Source organism: Schistocerca serialis, chromosome 1 (assembly GCF_023864345.2).
Source record: "Schistocerca serialis cubense isolate TAMUIC-IGC-003099 chromosome 1, iqSchSeri2.2, whole genome shotgun sequence".
Taxonomy (NCBI): Eukaryota; Metazoa; Arthropoda; class Insecta; order Orthoptera; family Acrididae; genus Schistocerca; species Schistocerca serialis.
This window is the reverse complement of record NC_064638.1, coordinates 787,878,441-787,901,667: the sequence shown is the minus strand read 5'-3', so window position 1 is coordinate 787,901,667 and position 23,227 is coordinate 787,878,441. Positions and strand designations below refer to the sequence as shown.

The following is a 23,227-nucleotide window of genomic DNA, read 5'->3' as shown; positions in this document are numbered from 1 at the left end:
CTGATACTACGCGGAAACCTCACTCTTCATCTCAGAAGTGTACCTAATTATCAACATTCTCCTATAGCATCAAACATAAAACGCTTCGATCCCTTTTTTTCTAGTTTTCCCACAGTCCATTAATCACTACCGTACAGTACCATACTTCAAAAATCGTTCTCAATTATTGCTCAAGTAGACGTTTGGGCAGGAATACCCTCTTTTGCCTGTTCTAGTCCGCGCCTTACGTTCCCGCTGCATCGTCCTTCCTGTGTTATTTTGATTCCAAGTTAGCAGAATTCCTTATCTTTGTCTGCGTCGAGTGCCTGCTTTTAAGTTAAATTTATCTCAAATTTTAATTCTACTACCCCTCATTCTTTTCGTCTTTCTTCGATGTACTGTTAATCTATACTCTTGCTAATTAAACTGTTCATTTTAATCAAAAGTTCTTGCAATGCTTCTTCAGTTTCCCTGAGGTTGGCAGTGTCAGCTACTAATCATAACCTTCGTCTTCCTTCCGTACTCATTACAATGTCCATTCCGCTCAACAGGACCCGTACATCTTTTCCATTTTCACTGGGGAGAGGAATGTCATCAGTGAACCTTATCACTGAAATCCTGAATATCAATCCCATTCTTGAACCTTATAGTTATTTCCCTCATTGCTTCTTCAATACAATCTAAAAACTGCTTCCCTGTCTTACACCCATTTTAATCCGAGCTCTTCTTTGTTGTTAACATTTTATTTTTGTGGGGATTCAGGGTCTGAAAACGTTTTGAGAACGCAAACGCGGGCAAAGTTGGGTGTACTCTATTTATTATAACAGAAGTATGCATACATGGACCACGTTTTAATTCCGAGAACTTAGTTTCTGCTCTTCCATTCTTAGCGTTCTCTCTTGGTTGTTGTATACGAGTAAATGTTACGTTATTCGTTTCCCTATAGCTTACTATAGTTTTTCTTAGAATTTCGAACGTCTTGCACCATTTTACGTTATTACGTTTTTCTAGATCGCCAAATACTGTGAAAGCGTAATGATTTTTCTCAGGTCTTCCTTCCATTATCAACTGAAACGTGAGAAATACCTCTCTGGTGTCTTTACTCTCCGAAATCGACAGTGATCCTGATCCAACAGATCCTAATTTTTTTCATGCTTCCGTATATTAATCTTAACAATAGTTTGGATGCATGACCTTTTAACCACAATGTGAAATAATTCTCGGACCCGGCCCGGCCCATGCTGTCTTCGGGATTGTGACTATGACACTTTTCCGAAGAGCTGATGGTATGTGTCCTTACACATCAAGTTAAATAGTGAAGTGTTTGTATCGTGCCCTAACGATTTCAAAAACTACGAAGATATGTTGTCCATTCCTTCTGCATTATTTTATCGTAATAATTCCATGTTAATGAAAAATTATAAAACTACGTTTCCTGTATGTTAATCTGCACTCCCATTTCTTCTTCCTTTACGTTATCAGGCAAGTTCTCATCCTCATAGAAACCTTCAGTGTACTCATTCCACCTATCTACTCTCTCTTCCACGTTTGTTAGTGGAAATCTCGTTGCACTATTGATGTTGACACCCTTGCTTCTGATGCCGCTGAAATCGCTTTTGACTTTTATTTATGCTGAATCATTCCATCCGACGACAGTTTGTCTCTCATTTCTTCGTGTTTTTTCAGTTCGCCTTACCTTCTCTGGCCTTTCTACTTAAATCCAAAATGACTTATACTGTAGTATTTCTGTCTATCCCTGAAAATTTCTTTACTTCTTTCGTTGGTCGTTCAGGTGAAGTATTTCTGTCAGCTAAGGGTTCTGCGCAGTTACCTTCCTTGTACAGGGTGAAAAGTATTTTAACTGACAAACTCTGGGAGGTTGTAGGGGACATAAAAAAAATGTTTTTCCCTAATGTCATTTTTTCCTATGAGGAGTATTTAAACCGGTAGAGGAAGATTTCTCTGGTGGCAACTCAATTAAACCAACAAACACTTTTCCATTTTTTATGACCAAGAGACAACACATTAACACACAACCCAATTTTCAAAAATGCCTACATTGACACGTGAACAAAGGTTACACCGTCGGATCATGTTCTGTCTGACACGGGCAAAAACTCCAGGAGTATTCTGAATTGTTCCTGCTGCTGCTACTATCCGGGCAACCAGATCCTCTTCTGATGCAACAGGGGTTGCGTAAACAAGGTTGCGCATCTCTTACCACACAAAAAAGTCCAGAGGGGACATATCGGAGGATAGAGCAGGCCATGGTACAGGACCACCTCTGCCAATCCACGTTTCTGGGAACCGTCGGTCCAGGAATCGACGCACACGACGACTTAAATGTGCCGGCGCCCGTCATGTTCGAACCACATGCATTGTCTCGTAGGGAGCGGGACGTCTTCCAGCAATTCTGGGAATGCTCTGGTGAGAAAATTATAATAGTGCCTGCCATTTAATGGCCTGGGCAGCAGATACGGCCCAATTAGACAGTCCCCAACAACACCGAGCCACACATTAACGAAGAACCGCACTTGATGAGCGCTAGTCACTGTGGCATGTGGGCTATCCTCACTCCAAACACACGAATTGTGCGTTTTGAAGACTCCATCACGCCCGAACGTTGCTTCATCGGTAAACAACACAGAGGGTGGAAATGTAGGATGCATTTCACATTGTTCCAGGTACCACTGCGAAAACTGTGCTCTGGGTGGATGTTCAATTGGTTCCAGGTTGTGGAAACGCTTTAAGTGAAATGGACGTAACAATTGCCCTCGAAGGACTGTTCTTACATTCGTCTGATTCGTCCGTATGTTACGTGAAATTGCACGAGTGCTGATTGAAGGATCCCGCTCCACATGCTGCAAGACAGCTTCCTCAAATTGCAGCGTTCTTACCGTGCGACGGCGTCCCTGTCCAGGTAATCTGCTAAATGACCCGGTCTCACGCAGACGTTGGTACACAGCGGCAAAAGTCGTATGATGCGGGCTACGGCAATTAGGATAAAAATTCAAATGTGTGTGAAATCTTATGGGACTTAACTGCTAAAGTCATCAGTACCTAAGCTTACACACTGCTTAACGTAAATTATCCTAAGGACAAACACACACACCCATGCCCGCGGGAGGACTCGAAACTCCGCCGGGAGCAGCCGCACAGTCCGTGACTGTAGCGCCTGAAACCACTCGGCTAATCCCGCGCGGCCGATTAGGATAGTTTTGTTCATAAACCCGCTGTTCAGCTCGTCCGTTGGGGTGCTCTACGTAGTACGCACCAACCATATCAGTGTACTCACTCCGGGTGTATCGCTCCATTAGTAAACAGAGACAATGCACTACTACACTGGTGGACAGCAGTTGCCTACAACTGAAAAGCGTAATACGCCTTCTAACAACTGAAGATAGTAATATGGCCTCTAACAACTGAAGTGCGTAATATGGCCTCCACCGGTTTAAATAACCCTCATAGGAAAAAATGACGTTAGGGAAGAATATTTGTTTTGATGTCCCCTACAACCTCCCAGAGTTTGTCGGTTTAAATACTTTTCGCCCTGTATATCCGTCTGTTCAACTTCTGTGTTCCTTATGGCAGTCTGTACAGTCTTACAGAAACTGCAACGCATTGGCGTCGATCTGACCGCTACAAACAGAAATGAGACTCATTGCTGAATGTCACAGACTATTCAAATTGACTCGGGCACTACACCATACTGTGATGTGATGGCAATCATACCATTGATATGGTGTTAACAAATTACACATGGCAACTTGAGAGTCTAACTCCCAGTAATTTTCTCCGGCAGTTCCTTGATGGCACAATGTAGTTAACCTTTGCGAAGATTTCCAGCTATTCGTGAGAGCCAGTTCTCATGGTGTTCTCCTTCTGAAAGGAGTCGTGTCTGATCTCGGCAGGCTATAGTCCTTACAAACTTGTCACCAATAGTTCCGCAGTCATTGCACTCAGCCAACTTAGAACGACGTTACACACCTGTAATCTGTTGCTAAATATCGCGTCCTTTTATTACCTTATTACGAGAGGCTGGTCAAGTATACTAAACTGCGTGACCGTACTGCAATCTTGAGTGGCTGTCATCGTTTCTAGCTATGGATTCAGAGGTAATAATAAAATCTACAATTGGAGCACTACCTTTACCTGAATTAAATCTCTTTTCAAATGTTGACCACGTGTAGACTTCTTTGAATGTTGTTAAGGATATCGTAGTTATTTCAAAATAACTAGTGGAAATTTAACACTACACTTCACTGTTCCCTTTAATTATCGTTTTAATAATTAGATTTTTCCAGTAAAAGACGATGGCAACATTTAATAATGACCAAGGAGCCAATACAAACTTCCCTTGATTAATTTAGTTCCGAAAATAAGTAATAGCACCTTCTATGTTCGGTTGTTTGTCCTGAGGAGACAAATTATAATAATACTTTTGTTCATCGCTTTATTGAAATAGTTAATAAATTCTTCTTTTAACAACTGCAACTTTAGTACCAGAATGAAACTCATAATAGCCTACTTCCCTCTTTTCCACAATCACTTTAAAAACTATTTAAAAAAACATTAGTTATTGTTATTAGACTGAATTCAATTTCGTCTTGAGAAACTAAGCAAACTTTGTTAATCAAGTTCTGTTACAAAATTGTATGTACCCACTTTCTTACATAAATCAGTTATATAATTTTTACGTTAACTGCCATTTCTTTCCCAACTAACAATATTTTGGGATAGGATTTAAGGTACGTATATATCAGACACTTGAAAAAACAAAATAACACCGTTGAAAATTAATTATTACTTTACTATTCCCAAAAAACCTGTCACTATAGTTTCTGATAAAAAAGAACTGTCTCTCCTATTATAAGTCTAATTACGCAAGAAACTGTCAGCAGCTCGCTATTTAGACGCTGTGAGGTTGAGAATAAGGAGAAAAAGTACTGTCATAGTATCTACCCGCCTCATACGATGCGCCGTACTATCCACCCTTTGAAATCATTCATGAATAAAAGATAGTGCAATTCTTGCAACTCTTTGCCTGGTATTATCTTTTATCTACGGCTACAATTTCAACGACACGAATCGTTATGCAAAAGTGCTGCTTATCGCCTTTCTCCGTAAATTCCATTGTTAATAACATGAAACATCAAAATTTTGTAGAAGGCATTGTTATGTGAACCTTAATCAAACACTGCGTACTGGCTACTCTCTTCACCTGTCTTTCTGCCGCACACCTCGTTCAAATAAAAGGCATACTAGAAGCGGGAAGGACTAGGCCAGCTGCTAACACTACAGTGACACTGTCCGCCGGGTCAGCGCACAGTTCATTTCTTCCGTATAAATGGCGAGTCAGGAACGGAAACCACAGCGGAAGAAGCTTGGTAGTTAACAGGCGTATTGGCTTCCCTGTTGCGGTAGTTGAATACCAATATTTTCTTTATAAAAAATTATTCCTTTCTCAGGAAAAGAACAGACGTTCACAAATTTGATTGTTTGGAAACACCCATGTGCATAACAATATAATAAAGTGACCAATAGCAAATTACAAATTACTTATACAATCATCTTATGACATCTCGTTCCCATTTTCAATCATATTCTAATAACAGTAATAAGTTGCTACAGCATATGTAACACTGATCCATTACAGATTATCTCTGTCATCTGTCGGTATAATGCCGCCATGTCGCTCATGCTGGTAATTCAGCATTTCTCGAAATTTGAAAGATTGTGATATACTGCTTCTGCTCGTCCATTATGCATGCTGTGATCTGAGTTCCACAAGGAAAGTGCCAGTAATGTTGGACGCCTACCAAAACCATCATGTAATCACACTGACTGTAAGCAAATCTTTTATCTGTAGTAAAATTGCTAGAAAATTTTAATCTACATCTAAGAAAGACATAGGAATCTCAGTTTCGTAACGTATGGTCAAGACTTTCATGGTGTAACATTTTCTATTTCTGTCAGGGTACTTGCATGTGTGAATGTGATGACAATGGAACCGGTATTACGCTGAACATATTCCATACGTTCCCAGACGCGTGATGGCTCGAAAACTTCTTAAGTAATAGTACCAAGTATGTTGTGTTCGACGGTGTGTGGTCGTCAGAGACAAGGGTGTCCGGAGTGGCCCTTGGAAATGTGACAGAACCACTACTGTTTTCTACATCATCAATGGTCTGGCGGGCAGGTTGGACAGTAATTTGCGGTTGTTTGCTGATGACACTGTTGTGTATGGGAAGGTGTCGCAGTTTTGCGAGTGTAGGAGAATACAACGGAAAATCCAGGACGGATTATGATAATATTATGAGAAGGAAAGTTCCTACTCGCCATATAGCGGAGATGTTCATCGCAGATAGGCTCTCACAATTAAAGCTTTTGGCCATTAAGGCATTCGTCAACAATAGAGGACAGACACACAGACACACACGCACACACACACACACACACACACACACACACACACACACACACAAACGGAACTTGCATACTCAACGGCAGTCTCAGACAACTGAAACCTCACTCTGAAACCACACTCTGATGAGTGAGACAAAATTTCTAGCTGATGTGATGAAGGGCAGCTGGATCTATGTCCGTCGGAGTAGGCCTTGGAAGGCTCAACGGTACCGACCGCCCGTCATGTTATCTTCAGTCCACAGGCGTCGCTGGATGCGGATATGGAGGGGCATGTGGTCAGCACAACGCTCTCCGGGCCGTATGTCAGTTTAGGAGACCGGTGCCGCTACTTCTCAATCAAGTAGCTCCTCAGTTTGCCTCACAAGGGCTGAGTTCACCCCCCTTGCCAACAGCGTTCGGCAGACGGGATGGTCATTCACCCAAGTGGTAGCCCAGCCCGACAGCTCTTAACTTCGGTGATCTGACGGGAACCGGTGTTACCACTTCGCCAAGGCCATTGGCAGCTGGATCTAAACGTACAAATAATTTAATTTAATGAGACTGAATAGGAAAAACAAATCCGTAATATTGATACAGCATTAGCAGGCTCGTGCTTCATACGGTCACGTCGTTTAAATATCTGGACGTAACGTTCCAAAGCAATATGAAGTGGATCCACCATGTTAGGCTTGTGGTGGGAAAGATAAATGATGGGTTCAGTTTATTGGGAGAATTTTAGGAAAGTATTGTTCACCTGTAAAGGAGACCGCGTATAGGACGTTAGTGCGACCTATACTTGAGTGCAGCTCGACTGTTTCTATCCTCACGAGGTCGGAATACAGTAAGACATCGAAGCTGTTCAGAGGCGGACTGCTAGATTTGTTGCTGGTAGGTTCGAGGAACAATATTGGGGAAATGTAGAGAACCGAAATTTTCAGCTGATTGCGAATGGTTCTACTACCAGCAACATACGTTCCTCATAAGGACCACGGAGAAAAGATACAAGAAATCAGAGCTCATATGGAGGCACACAGACAATCGTTGTACCCTTCCTGTATCTGCGAATGGAACAGGAAAGGAAATGGCTGGTATTGGTACAGGTTACCCTCCGCCACGCGCTGTACAGTGACTTGCCGAGTATTTAAGTAGATGTGGGACACGGGATATATTAAAAATCCAACAGTCGTATTCATATTACCTCAGCCGACATCCTATTTACATCGGAACACAAACAATAGATGAGGCATCGTTCCTTCCTTCCAGTGAATTTTAACTACCTAATGCCAGGTTTGAACTGATATCGTAGTTCTCCTGTCTCACACTGAATCAATAATACTCGTTTATAGGCTAACATTGCGGGGGTGGCCACTCCCAAAGGCCTTTAACAACCCTAGGAATGTATCAGTGTACGCCTGCTGACACTGTCTACGGTAACGGCGTGGTCAAATGTGACACCGTGTTACAAACTGTTTATGTATCGTGTAGTTGAGATGCAATGTGGGAAACGGTCTGGTATTTACCTTGGTGGATGTGGGGAGGCGACTAGGAACCACATCCAGGCTGGCCGGCACACTGGCCCCCATCGTTAATCAGGGAGGCAGATTCTATCGAGAGCGGTGGCTTCTACCCGTGTTCTGGAGGAAAGCGATTTCACGCTCCCCGTTATCTTGGCGGATGTAGGTCAAACATATTAACATTGAAAATAAGGAAAAGGAAATGGAGGGAAGGTTTTGGGTATGAAGCTTATGCTACACTTCTAAACATTAATATAAATTAAGCCATAGATCATGATGACATACGATAAAAAGCTAACATACATGCAGGTGGTCAATGATGGGAGTAAATAAAAGGTACCAGGTGTTTTTCATAACTCACGTTCTTTAATTAATGTACAGTATAGTTATTGGTCACTCGAACAAAACAAAGAACTCTGGCAAAGAAATGTATTTCAAACAATTGTGTCATCATCAAAGACACGTAAAGTGACCTGATACATTCGATGTATAAGTTAAATTTCCATGAAAGATAGGGGAGGACACGCTGCAGTGAAAGTGTGACGACAATTAGAACTGGAATACAGCTTATTACTGCCCCCCTCCGACGCCCTCCCCACCACCCACCCCCAAAACCTCCACCCCTTTTCCCTGCCCCCACCAAACACCAATACATTTTTGTACCCATCCCACAAAAATATATGGACTAACTTGTGGTGATTGTTCTTCTAAGAGTTCATGAAGAGCCTCTCTGGTAGGAGCAAATTTCATATTCTCCCAGTCTCTTCGTCTCTGGTTTCCCAAGATATCACGTTTTATTGTTATCAAATGAGGTGCTCTAAACAGTTTCATGAACATTCTCCTGAGTTTAATTCCCATATTCATCAGCATTTTCCATACTTATGAAGGTACAAAAGTCCCTATGCGAGCAATAATTTACTTCCGATGGCACGATTATCTCGATCCTTTTCGGTATTTCTCATATTGTCTAGATGAATTCTTTAAACTATGTCTACGTATTCCCCAGCTTTGTGATTTATTAAGTCTTTATTCACATATCACTACTCTTCATAACTTTTGTTCTGTGCTATTTAACCCGTCCACCCAAGGCTTGTGTCAAGTTGACCTTACAGTTTGTCACTAGCGCTACTGCAAGTCGCGATAGCCTAAGTGTTTTATTTTCTGGATGTAACGTAGTTGCTTCAGCTTGGAGAGTTTAGCCTTCGTCACGACTGTGTGCGTGTGTGCGTGTGTGGTGTGCGCAGGTGGAGCCCGAGCTGCTGATCGACAACGTGACGGTGGCGGCGGCCAGGCTGCCGGCCAGGGGCCAGGACACGCCGGCCGGCACCCCCGCCACCATCATGGGCTGGGGGCTGCTCTCGATGAGTCATGCGCTGCCTTCCTGTGAACTCTGAGGTTGTTAATTCACACACGCCGTAATAAGCAAATCATTGGATTCTAGATACGCTGTTACTTACTGTAGTTTCTGAATTGACAATAATATACATTTTAAACACTTCTAGTCTCCCAGAATCTATAGCTTTCCGAGTTCGGTAGCAGCACGTAAGGTTGAAAAGGACATCCTGTCAAGTATACACATGAGGAGTAAACCACTTATATTACGTTGATCGAGCTGACATCGTTATTTAGAAATTTCACAACGTAAAGATACCAAAAGAATCTGGGAATATTTTTAGGGTTCTCTTCATCAGTCGGTATCAGTGCAACTAAAAGATGTGACCATTCATGTTATATATTTTGATACTTGCAGATTCACTTATCAAAATCATAGGGTACTTCCTGTTGGTTTAGAATCATAAATATCACGAAAATAATCCCAAAAATGTTAATTTTTATATATATCAACCAAAAAAAACTTCTTCCGTCGTCCGTTATCCGACTTTGATTTTGTAATTAAAAAGTTATCGAAAGACATACAGGGAATAGTGTCAGTAACAGGCAAAAATCGTGGAAGTCCTCAATTCCCGGAATGAATTAACCTTCTCCATAGATTGTACGGAACCCTCGTGCACTAGTAGTCCTACTCGTGCGCGAGGAAAACTTTTTTTCTTGATTTACAGTATGATTTTACCGCAAGGGAAAGATTATCTGGCATTACATTCTTAACGTATGTTAATTTCTGCTCAGCGTCATGTTAGCCTTCATCGTTGCTTTTTTTCTGAAAAAAAGTTTTCTTAAGAATAAGACGTATAAAAATGTCTATAAGTTCGTACACAGACACACATAATGCACGCACAGTGTAAAGCGTCATTCTGCAAAGGTCCCATAAAAATCATTAGTTAAGTGATCGTTTTAAGGCTTTAGGTGTTCTACATAGGCTCGCCACACTTGATTACAACGCGTAGAACATTCATGAAACTCATAAAACTGTCAGAGAAGTCCTTCCGTGGAATGTTATTCAGAAGACGACGGTTACGTCTTTCAAGTATTGACCGTTCAGTTGCAGAAATTCATGTTGTGGTAGGTTTGTTTCGATAACACTGAGTATTAGCACCCGTGATGGTTTGTTGCAGAGAGAATTGTCCGTGTTTTGCATTTCAATCAAGACGTTTTCGTTCCGGAGCCAAGGTATGTGGAACTAAATTTGCATTCTGGATGAATGTATTGAACACTTATTTTAGAAACGTTGCTCGACTGCAATTTGTGTCACAACAACGCTGACGTACCATAGCCGCGCTTCCAGTATTTACCACTCCCTACACAAAAATCACTAGTCGAATGCCTTTCTGTTGCTTACAGTTATAATTCAAGGTGACATCATTTATACACCAGGAATAAAATCCGTCTCGTAACTTTTTCGACGGATGGTGTACTTTTATTTAATACTATAAGGTCGAAAGAATGATGTCTAATACTAGTAAGACATATTTGGAATACAGTTACACTATAAAGTATTTGTCTAATACATGAGTTTAACAGTGTGTAGATAGTGGAAAATTGTCCGAGTGCAGTACACGAACACAGAAAAGGAAAGTACAATAAAGAAACTATGATTCCTATTTACATAAACATCGCCAAACATTCATGAGTAAAGAAAGGCAATTTAGTAGGAAAAAGAAGTATCCGTCTGTATCACTGTAAATGACAGGCTGAACATAATTATGGTTAGTTCTTAGGAGACCCTCCTTTCCTCTTTATCATATCATGCATTCTCCTTGGCTTCGATTTCACCAGAGAATGTGTTGTTTGCACTGTAAGTTTTTGCCGCTCCTCTGGTAGTGTTCTTTAGATCATTTCTATTCGATATCTGATGATTCCACACATTTTTGTCTAGAACATTCAACAAATACTCTATTGAGTTAATGACTGGGAATTGCGGTGGTGTCAGCATCCATCGAGTGTTTCATACAACAGCCACTGCTTTGCGTATAGAACTGTGTATTTTGGATCATCATCTTGTGTTAAAATATAATCCCTGGACGACCCACGTTATTCACACTCCTGGGGAGACGTGTTTTTAAGAACTGCATGAATACCTTATGGCCCTTTATTCCATCAGTGAAACACAAACAGCCCAGACCTTTTGGACCCTTGCAGCACCAGGCAAATACTGAACCTCCACCATGTTTAACTGGGGCTGTTGTAATTCTCTCTTCAAGTTGATAATTCTTTCTTCCCCGCACATCTACTCTTCTATTTGACTTAAACAGCCCAAATCGACTCTCGCCAGTAAACACAACCTCCTTCCAGAAATCAAATTCACCGGATTTATGTTCTATTACAAATGCAACTTGTTTCCTTCTGTTGAATTTATTGATAAATGGTTGCTACAGGCTGTTCAGCCTCCATACCCAGCTTCAAAAAGCAAATTTCTTACAGTCTGTGTTGAAACACACTTTCCTGCATGCATCTTGATTGCAGTAGCAAGTTTTAAAGCGCTTAGTTTTGGATTTATATTGACTTCTCTATCTGACGTTTTCCCATCTCGAACAGAACTGCATTACGGCCGCTTCGTGATTGGTTCTCGTAAGTTTTGCTCTCATTAAACATCTGTGCAACAGTCCTCACTCTACTGGTAGGTCTGCAAGTGGTTTCTCAAATTTTTTGAAAATATTTTCCTTTTCGAAACAACCTTATGCAAATTTCTCTCTCTTTTTTTATAGTTTCACGACGTTTTGATGTATATTACTTAAATATCACTCAATGGCTACGAAAACAGAGAAGCGACTATCCATTGCAATGGATGAAACACAAGTGCATAAAGGACAGGAAGAATGGTGTGTGTCAGAGCTGCACCAACGTGCGATATTGCCTGCGAGATGTCAACTGGGGAGTGTTTTCAAACAACATGGATTTGTTCACTGATTAAGCAAAATAAGACTCAAAATAGCCCTTTATTTCTAAATAAAGGTATTAATCGATATAAGGAAATAGCTATTGTTTGCCTATTAGCTATATTTTTATGTTTGTGATTGTTATATTGTACGCGATATGATCGAACGAATACTTTTGGAGTCATTATACATCGCTTACGTTCGACCTACCTCAGTTGTGTTGATTTGAAGAAATGGATCGGGTGTTTTCTAAAGGAAGAGACACTGCAATGTCTCATCGAACTTAGGTAAATATGTGAGAGTCACGGAAAAGTGTGTGCAGTGTTTCAGGTGAAACATTTAATGCCTAACGGCACTTCAACACACACACACCAGGTTACTTAGTCGCTGAACAATTTTTCTTTATTGTACGAGAGATGTCGAATAACTAATGCAACTCATTTTTTCCTCGGACAATTTAGGTGAAAAATGTAGAATTTGTTGTGGGACATCGTTGAGTATTCCCGCTTAATCCCCCGTAGATTCAAGAAGTTCCGATAGGTGGTGTCGCTAGACGTAGCCTTCAAAATGGCAGCTGTAACGGAGATAGGTTGCAAGAATAGAGCTGTTACTGAGTTGACGGAAAACCAGAGCGTCGCAGATATTCAGAGGCGTTTGCAGAATATCTACGGGGAACTGGCAGTGAACAAGAGCACGGTGAGTCTTTGGGCGAGGCGGGTGTCGTCATTATAACTAGGTAGCGCTAACCTATCCGATCTCCTGTGCTGGTGGAACGTACACGTATGTGACTCCTGCAATAATGGAATGTGCAGACATTCTCATTCGAGATGATGGACGGACCATAATCAATCACATCCATGCTCAAATGGACGTCTCTGTTGGTAGTGCTGACATACTCGCCCGCCAGTTTATGGTTGCCCACTGAGTTCCTCGCCACCTAACAGGAGACACAAAGAGCACCGAAGGACCATCTGTGCGGAAATGTTTGCTTATTACGGGGTTGATCGTCACAATTTATTTTCGAAAATCGTCACAGGCAATGAAACATGCGTTCATCACTTTTAACCGGTAACAAAACGGCATTCCAGGCATATCACCTCCTCTTCGAAGAAAAAATTCAAACTCTCACCCTCAGCTGGTCAAGTAATGCGACAGCCTTCTGGGACTCTGAAGCGGCTATTCTGTTTTACATTCTTTCTCATGGTATAACGATCAAATCTGAAGTGTACTGTGCTACCCTCACGAAACTGAAGAAAATACTTAAGCATGGTCGTCGCCTCAAAAGTGCAAATGAACTTCTCCTACTCCGAGACAACGTAAGGTCTCACCCAAGTCCGCGCATCCAAGAGAAGCTCGCAAATCTTCATTGGACTGTTCTTCCTCATCCACCTTACTGCCCGGATCTCGCACCTTCCGACTTCCATCTGTTTACCCTAATGAAAGATGCACTCCCTAGGAAGCAGTGCGTGTAGGATGGGGAAGTTATTGATGCATTAAGATGATGGCTCCGGCATCGACCATTAGAGTAGTACTATGCGGGCACACAGGCCCTGCCAGTAAGGTGGCGCAAGGCTGTCGCACTGAACGGAGACTGTGTTGAAAAATGGGGTTTTGTAGACAAAAGACTGGGGAATACTGCAGTGGATTGGAATCCTGAAGAAACAATATCTGCTTTCACAAAAAAAAAAAAAAAAAAATAAATAAATAAAAAAAATAAAAAAAAAATAAAAAAAAATATTTTTCGTTACTTATTGAACGCCCCTCGTAAGCGAATGCTATTTATTTATTTTTTCAGTTCTCTTTTAGCTACTGGACATCCTCTTTAATGGGAGCAAAAGAAAACATGTATTCTCAGCCCATTTCAGTTGAACTCGTTGTCTTCAGTTATGAATACGCAAGTCGCCACGTGTGCACTGTTGAGTTTTGATTCCTTTAAGGGCACCTCATTTAAGAACTCGATATCTCTTTTTACAAGATTTTAGCAACAGCATTATATTGCGATGGTGATATGACAGCACGTGGTTGTACGTCTTTTCTTTCTGAGTATTTACCGTTCTTGAATCTTAAACTACTCTTCTGGTTGTGTTGTCTGACAGGTGAAACGTCCCACTGGTACCTTTCTCCATTTCTTTGACCTGTACCGATGAGAACGAACAGCAATCGGTGTGTAAGTTTTCTTACAGAGAAACGATTCCAAGACACGTCCTACGTAATTTTCCGGCATGTGGTGTCAAATACGATGTCATTAAACTGTGAGTCTACCTCTCGCAGCAGTACTAGTAGCGAAACAACGAACGTTGCTTTATATGTGTCAGTTTTGTAATGAAACTGTTTTCGTATTTAGCTATAGGGTTTCTGTGTATATTGTGAGAAATAGTCGAAGAGAAAGGAACAGTACGTTATCTTTTCAGAGACTAATTAGGTACCATCTCCAGAAAAGACGAGAGGGAATATTTGGTTTGTTCTCGACGCGAATTGGTCGTGTTTTCAGCGGGACGTAGACCTGCTGCCCAACGTTCTGCAGAAGGTCGACACGGTGATCGTGGACCTTGAGACCTGCCGCGCCGCCTACGCCCCCGGAGACCCCGTATACGAGAGCCACATCTGCGAGGAGGTGCCGCAACCGGGCAAGGGCGCCTGCAACGTGAGTACGCCACAAATATCTGCTGATATCTGACACGTTCTTGTGATCATGAGTTATGACTGCTCTGAGAGGCAATGGTGAAGGTTGGGGGATGTTAAGATGGTTCACCAAACTCAGTTTGTAGGAGAAGAGTGAAGAAGGAGCCACTGGTTCCGAAAGCTTGATGATCTCAATACATTTATATGAGTGTTCTACCACTGTTTGGTCAATAGATTTTTCTTATCCATCCAATTACTTTACAGCCGTTTAGTAAGTTGTGATTGCAAAATAATGACATAAATTATTTACAGAAGAATGGGAAAACTGATTGCCGCTGACCTGTCGGGTGATGAGTTTGTGGTTTGAGAAATGCAGGAACAATCAAGGCAATACTGACCCTATACCTTACCTTAGAAGATGTTGAAGAAAGGCAAGCCCGCATTTATAGATTTAAACAAAAATTTTACAGTTTGACTGGAATATGCTGTTTGAAATTTTGAGGCTAGCAGGGGTAAAATAGAGGGAATGGAAGATTATTTACAATGTATATACAAGAAACTGTATTGCAGTTACAAGAGATTAAAGACATGAGAGGGAAGCAGGTTACGGTGGGAGTGAGACAGGATTGTAGCATATTCTCAGTGTTATTCAATCTGTACATTGAGCAAGCAGTAAAGGATTTCAAGGAGAAATTTGGAAACTGAATGAAAAGTTCAATTAATATAGCCGTAAGCTGTCAAAATTGCCGCTCTGCAAGTGATGGAATACGTAGTTACCCGCAGAATTCAGTGTATACTTTAACACGTATAGACAGACAGTGGTTTACAACAAATAATTTATAACACTGAATGCAACATACACGGGTTGAACAAAAAATATGGAACCACCACGTACACATTATTACATCTAATATGTGGCATACAAAATAGGGATGGTGGTTATCGCTGAAACAACTAGTTTTATTATATTGTTTTTTCCTGCTCCAGTTTAATCTGATTGTTAAACCACTCATAATAACCGATTATCGGGTTTTTGTTACTATCATTACCTGCAATAAATGTAGAAATCGGACAAAGACTGAAAAAATTGAGTCTCTCAGTTTCAAGATACATAGAATCAAAATATTAAATTAAATAGGCAAGTGAAAGAGAACTTCGTCCACCGTTCGCTGCTATTCCCAAAGAGTGACAATTGGTTGAATACTAGTTGAAATTATCACTATATTAATTTTGATTCTTATTTTCTGAAACTCTGCTGAAAAATCATGATGTAACCAGGGATCGTATAAGTATTTGGGCATTGCGAATAGTCAACGCTAAAGGACAAAAATGGAGGTTGAAGAAATCTGTTTTTCATGTTAATTTGTCCGTTTTCAAGGGCTACAAACAGGTAAGGGCACATTATGTACACACTGGCAGCAGATCAGCTACCTTATATTTTTACTGTGCATTATGAGTGTTCACTCGTTAAGTTTTTAATGCATTACTGTTACCGTAATCTCTTTCCTCTTTCATGAATTCACAGAAATAGCAGACAAATCTGCCTTCTTCCTGCACTATCAAAGGCCTTAGAATATATAGTGCATGACCAGTTCACCAACTACCTAACTACTAACAACCTGCTAGACGAATACCAATCAGGTTTCCGTAAACATCGTAGCACAACATCCGCACTGTTAAAGGTGACAGATGGCCCGAAACTTGCCATGGACAGACAAGAAGCGACTATAATTTGCTTCTTAGATTTCAGCAAAGCATTTGATACTGTCGACTTCGACATCTTAATAGCCAGACTTAGCGGTCTAAATTTCTCACCAAGTACTGTGCAATGGTTTCGCTCATACATGACGTCTCGTCAGCAACCCGTCCTGTACGGGAATATAAAATCACAATGGCGGAAGGTAGTGTCCGGCGCTCCCCAAAGCTCAGTAATAGGTCCCATACTCCTCTCTCTGTATGTCATGATGTGTCATCGGTTCTGACTTATTGCAAATATCATATGTATGCTGATGACCTTCAGTTGTATCTAAGTGCGATACCAAGAAATCTTAAGAAAGCTATTGAAAATTTCAATACTGATCTCGATGCAATATCAAAATGGGCACAGGACATAGGACTAAAACTAAACGCATCTAAAACCCAAGCGGTACTTGTTGGTCACTCTAAGCTCATTAGCCCAAAACATCGGGAATCATTACCATCTCTTATCCTAAATGGAACAATTATCAACTTCTCTCCCTCAGCAAAGAGTTTGGGAGTAATAATAGATGAAAATCTAAATTGGGCAGAGCACGTAACTGCAGTGTGCAAAAAAGCATCAGCATCCCTTCATGTCCTACAAAAATATAAAAAACTCTTTCCTTTCGATCTGAAAAAGACATTAGTACAAACGCTTATACCCCCAATCATTGACTATAGCGATATTATCCTACAAGGCCTCTCTCAGGAAAACTCGCGACGTCTGGAACTGGTCATGAATGCCTGCGTCCGATATGTTTGTGACGTTCGACTTTTCTTATCACATTTCACCAGCATATGCAAAATTGTCCTGGCTGCGTGCAGACAAACGCAGAGATTTCCATACACTCTGTCTCATCTACTGCCTTATAAATGTACACCGTCCCTCATATCTCTCCTCGTTCTTAACACTTATGTCGGAACAACTTGACAGAAACACACGTTCCCATTATAATATAATCCTCTCTGTTCCACTGCATCGATCAGTCACTTTCTCCATTACAGTAGCGGGAACCCGACTCTGGAATAACCTCCCTCGTTATGTTAGAGAACTTAAAAACATGTTCGGCTTCAAAAAACAGTTATTGACGTATTTACTTAAGCAACAGTAATGCCTTCCTCTGTACACGAATGCACTTCACGTCATTACTTCCCTCTTTCCTCCTCCTTAAAACTCCCTCCCCAAAAACTCGCTATACTAGTAAACATCTACTTTACGCATCAAGATATTAATGTACATCTGCACAAATCTTCATTACTATCGCTAATTTTTCTCATGTTTATCATTATTATTTGATTTTTTTACTGTTACTATTATTGCTTTTATCATAATTTGTATGTATAGCACCTGTTGTAAAAATACTGCCAGTACTTGCTTTATTAGGTCTTAGTCATTACTCTTTATTCATATTGCGACTAGAGTAATCTAATTTTCTTATTTAAAGTATTGTCATGATGTAACTCTGATGTGTGAAATGCTGCATGTGTAAAACACTGGTCCGATGTAAGAGAGGGTCTGATGGCCCTCATCTGATCAGGTTAAATAAATAAATAAATAAATAAATATTAGTTGCTCGGCGATATTCTTATTAAAATAGCACCTACCGCTTATCACATTTTCTGTAGTAACACAATATTTCAAAGTAAGACAAATCTTACGTATAAAAATTTCTTTCTTTTTTTTAGAAAGTTTTATTTAAAAACGAAAAAGTTTTGCACTGTTGCTATGGCTTATTGATATTCTGGGTTTTTATTCGGTTATTAGTAAGAAATAAATAAAATATATTATAATCGAGAACAAACATATGCAGAGGAATACCCGTTATTCGGAACTAAAATACGGGTATGGGATTCTACCGGTCGGTTTTTCCCATCCCTGATTTACAGAAGCTTTCATTCTTGCCAGAATAGATAAATAAAGGATCTGCATGGTTTTCAAGAAAATCTTATGCCATTCTTCCTACAGAATAGTGTCAAGTTCAGGTGACAATGAGGGAGGTGAAAAGCGATCACACGAACTTCTCTCCAGATTAGTCCACAAAGGCTCAGCCACATGGAAATCTGGTCACTGTAGTGACCAGGGAGATGCGACACTTCACCTTCGTCCTCACAACACCAGTTTTGGACGATGTGAGCTGTGTGAACAGGAGTTTTGTCGTCTTGGAACGTAGCATCACCACTGCGGAACAAATATTGTATCATGGGATGTACCTGATCGGCCTAAACGATCATATAACCCTTTCCATTAGAGCGAACTTGCAGTGCAAGCGCCGGCCGGAGTGGCCGTGCGGTTATAGGCGCTACAGTCTGGAACCGCGTGACCGTTACGGTCGCAGGTTCGAATCCTCCCTCGGGCATGGATATGTGTGATGTCCTTAGGTTAGTTAGGTTTAAGTAGTTCTAAGCTCTAGGGGACTGATGACCACAGTAGTTAAGTCCCATAGTGCTCAGAGTCATTTTTTTGCAGTGCAAGCATGACGTCTGTGCAATAGCACGATGTGGCAACCCAAATCATTCCTGAACTGGCGCAATGATTCACTCTCGCGACTTAAATTCAGTCAGAAGCTGCAAACCGTATGCGATAAAACTCATTCAACCACATGATTTTTTTCCATTGCTCCGCACTCCAAGTTTTATGGCTTGGGCACCACCATTTCCTGTTATAGGCAATTACTTCACTGAACAGTCGTTATGGAATTCCTGCCCGACTTCTAATTTCCCGCTTACAGAGTTCTAGTCGTGCTGTGTTGGTGTTGACATGGTTCGCGATGCGACATTCAGGCCGGCAATGACTTTTGCTGGCGTCGTTACAATTCTCTTCCATGAGCATGTGTTATAATCACTCTACACACACTTTCGTTCGCGTTGTGACGTAGCGGATGATATTTTTCCGCTTTCACGATATGCGGTATAAATCTTGGATACGGTGACTCTTCAAATACCAAACAGTTCGTCAGCCAAGGTTACGGAAGCTCCCACCATACGAGAACCAACCATTTGCCCACGTTCTAATTTACTTCATAGAACAATTCACAACTATACAGAACGTTGTTCTGACCACCACTGACACTCGCAACGTATTGAAGACATTGCAACAGATGCCGCTCTTCTCAAATACAACGGCGTAACCTACAGGCTTGGCTAGCAACGGCATTTACGTTCAAGCATGCATTTCTCGCCGTTTTTTCCCTATTTTTGTCCAACTCCTGTACATTCCACAGACAGAGAGGACGAAAGGAAAGTCGCATACGAATGTCGTTCTCAACATATTAAGTATTTTGCATCAGTTCAAGAAAGTCGCACCCCTTCCCTCCTATTAAAAAACGAAAGCAAAACAAAACTAGGGATAGTCTGTCACAGAGAGAGCAAAGAGTTCGAAGAAATTAGCACCCAGGACTTCCCTTCAAGTTGAGAAGTACTCTACAGGTGGCAACAGGACGGAAACCGAACAATGTTTCGGCAGCCTGAATGGACGTTGTAGCCAGATTAGGAATCTTGCAAAGTGCTGGGGAAATGGAAATTATTTTTACATTATCATTAATCATTAATTTTCCGTAACAGGACATACAGATACACTGGATGACTCCTTGTTGATTTCCAGGAATAATGGAAAACGGTAAATTTATCAATTTGATGTAAGGGACCGTGGTTCGCAAATGACCGACTCGAAACTTACAAGCGAATAACGCTCTGATGTTTGTGAGGGATGACATCTGCTACTGCAAGTTTTTTGCATTCAATAGCTGGGGAGGACCAAAACATGAAAAACATGTCCAGTTAACATGGGCTCGAAAATCAATACCCTAAGGGCCGTGTGTGGTGTCACCGCCAGACACCACACTTGCTAGGTGGTAGCTTTAAATCGGCCGCGGTCCATTAGTACATGTCGGACCCGCGTGTCGCCACTGTCAGTGATCGCAGATCGAGCGCCACCACACGGCAGGTCTCGAGAGACTTACTAGCACTCGCCCCAGTTGTACGGACGACTTAGCTAGCGATGCAACACTGACGAAGCCTCGTTTATTTGCAGAGAAGACAGTTAGAATAGCCTTCAGCTAAGTCAATGGCTACGACCTAGCAAGGCGCCATAGCAATTGATAGTTATCGTATGAAGCATGTCTCATCAAGAACGATGTATACAAATGATGGATTAAAGTATTCCAGCAGCTACGTACTTTTCTTTATAGCATTCATTACGTATCCTGTTTCAGACCTCACGCCATCCTGCGTGAGCTTATAGCGTGCATTTCTGCCTTCCCTAGCTATATAACACCGTGAACACTTAACTCTGCTGTTGTTAAATAACAGCCCTTCTACTGAACAAATGCTCATAGTTTTTAAGACATACATTTTAGAGCCCACGTATGCTAGATAATTTTTTCTTGCATTGGTCCATACTACCTCCTCCCAAAATATGGAAAGCAAAGAGCTTGCAGTAACACAGATCCACTGTCTGAGGTCTCAGAACTTTTCCCGCTTTTAACTGTCAACTCTGTCGTTTCCGGATTAGGTTTCCTTACTTCAAATTGGCACCTTTAAGCTTCTCCATCATACCTGAAAGTCTGTCACATTATCACTGAACCACCGTGTACGTCGATGATAAGTAATGCCTTCAAGGCAGTCCCCACTCCAGTTTGTAACAAACGTAGAAAATATTGCATATTTTCATGCAGAGAACTTGAGAAGTGGCAAAAGTCCTTCTAGTGAAAGTGATCCGCCGGCGTCAGCATACCTGTACGTAGAAAGTGAGACAGTAGATAGTTAATTTCATAGAACTTAATGAACGCCAAAATCATGCAGGATTAATGTCTTATTTGGCAATACATATACTACAATGACTGATACGGAAAATTCTAAACGGAAACGCAGGACAGTCTGTAAGACTAGACTAGACTGTAAGACTAGAGACCGCCAGCTTCTCCCAAATTAAGTGTTCCGCATCCCTTGTTTTAAGTAGCCTACACAAATCGCCCTCTCTGTTCTTTAAACCATTTGTGCAGGAAATTCGTAGCCTCTGACAGCTTCTAGCTAAAATCTATTACAGAAATGAATTAGAATTTCTCTTTTCGCATTTCTCCTTCCAAGCCCACACACTTCCTTAACCCTTCCTTCTATTCCCTCACCCATTTCCGCCTCCCAGTCTCTCAGGATATTACATTATCATCTCTTTTACATAGTGAATAGCGTGTGGAATATTTTAGTATACTTACTTTATCTCCTGATCTTCCGCTTGTGGCGTCGGCATGTATACCTGAACTTTTGTTCCTGGCGTTGGTTGACGTCGATTCTGACGAGAGCAAACCTATCACTGAACTGCTCATTGTAACTCACTCTCTGGCCTACATTCCTATTAACGTATCTTCCTTGCGTTATATGATTTTGTGCTGCTGTCTTTACTACCTCATATTCATCTGACTAGGGACCAGTTCCATTTCATTCAACTCATCGCCGTTATATGTACATAGATTAGATGTTTTCTTTCTCTTTCAAGGTGAGACACTGGACGAAATTTCAAATGTTAGATATTGGGGTTGCGACATCAACTTAAATATCGGTAACGATGTGTAGAATAAAACCAACAAATTTCAGCACATATGTGTAATTTAAAATAAAACTTTAAGGACAAGACGAGGAAAGACACTAAGTCTTGCGCTATGTAGTGAATCCTAGACTAAAAAAATCAATTGTAGTATCTAATGAAGTGAAATATGTAAAAAGTTGATCAGGAAATGATCTTATGATAACAAAGGAGAATGTACGAGAAGAATTAGGAATATTTAATTTAAACGACAAAGTGCAAGAATGAAATGAAGACTGGAGGCAAACGTATGGAAGAAGATAAAATTTCTGTCAGTGAAAACAAATACAAGTCCTCAGGAAAAAGAGACATTCGAGAGGAGAACAGTCTTAAAAATGTGAAGTCTGAAGGGCAATCCTACCATGAATTGTTCAAAGCACAATTTCGGATGTTATTGTGTGTTTCTTGAACATAATGAATGTCTGAACAAAGGAACCATAACGAAAATAAAGAAAGAAACGCTTGCAGTAATTTTTTTTTATATCCTATGAGTCGCCCATAAATCATATGGACAGAAACATGAAATAATTAATTATTAAGCTGTAATCGAATGAATTTGGGATGTTATTGGATATTTCATGAACATAACGAAAGTAAAAAAAAGTTTGTAGTTATTTTTAAAAAATCCCATGAATCGTGCATGATTGAGTCGACAGAAACGTGAAATAATTAATTATTAAGCTGTAATCCCAAGGATGTGAGATGTTATTGTCTGTTTCATCAACATAATGAATATCTGAACGAAGGAACCATAACCACAACGAAAGTCAAAAACGCGAGTAGTCATTTAAAAAAAAAATTCGATTAACTGTTCATAAATCACATGGATAGAAGCGTGAAATAGGGAGAAATTAAAGTGTTCCATATTTTTATAAAATCCAATGGATTGTACATAATTCTTCTGGGCAGAAACGTTAAACCGAGAAATTAATGTGGTTCCAAAGATAATTCCGAATGTTGCTCGAATTTTAATTTTGCCTTCGTGTTGCAGATCAACTCAGAAAATTTTTCTCTTCAGAAATAAATTATTATTGATGATTATAATGTATAATGTAACCTGTTAATAACACTTGTTGTATTTTATATGCTGTATACTGTGAAAAAACAACGATATTTCG

The 23,227-nt window shown here is 40.7% G+C and overlaps 1 protein-coding gene across 1 annotated transcript in view; it reads left to right on the top strand.

Annotated features, from left to right (window-relative positions):
• Positions 1 to 23,227, top strand: part of LOC126433499 (mite allergen Der f 3-like) — a 69,881-nt gene that overhangs the window by 41,910 nt on the left and 4,744 nt on the right. Inside the window, exons 4-5 of the mRNA XM_050090449.1 lie at positions 9,143 to 9,268; positions 14,664 to 14,816. Coding sequence (XP_049946406.1) covers positions 9,143 to 9,268; positions 14,664 to 14,816 — 279 coding nt within the window. The remainder of the gene's footprint in view (positions 1 to 9,142; positions 9,269 to 14,663; positions 14,817 to 23,227) is intronic.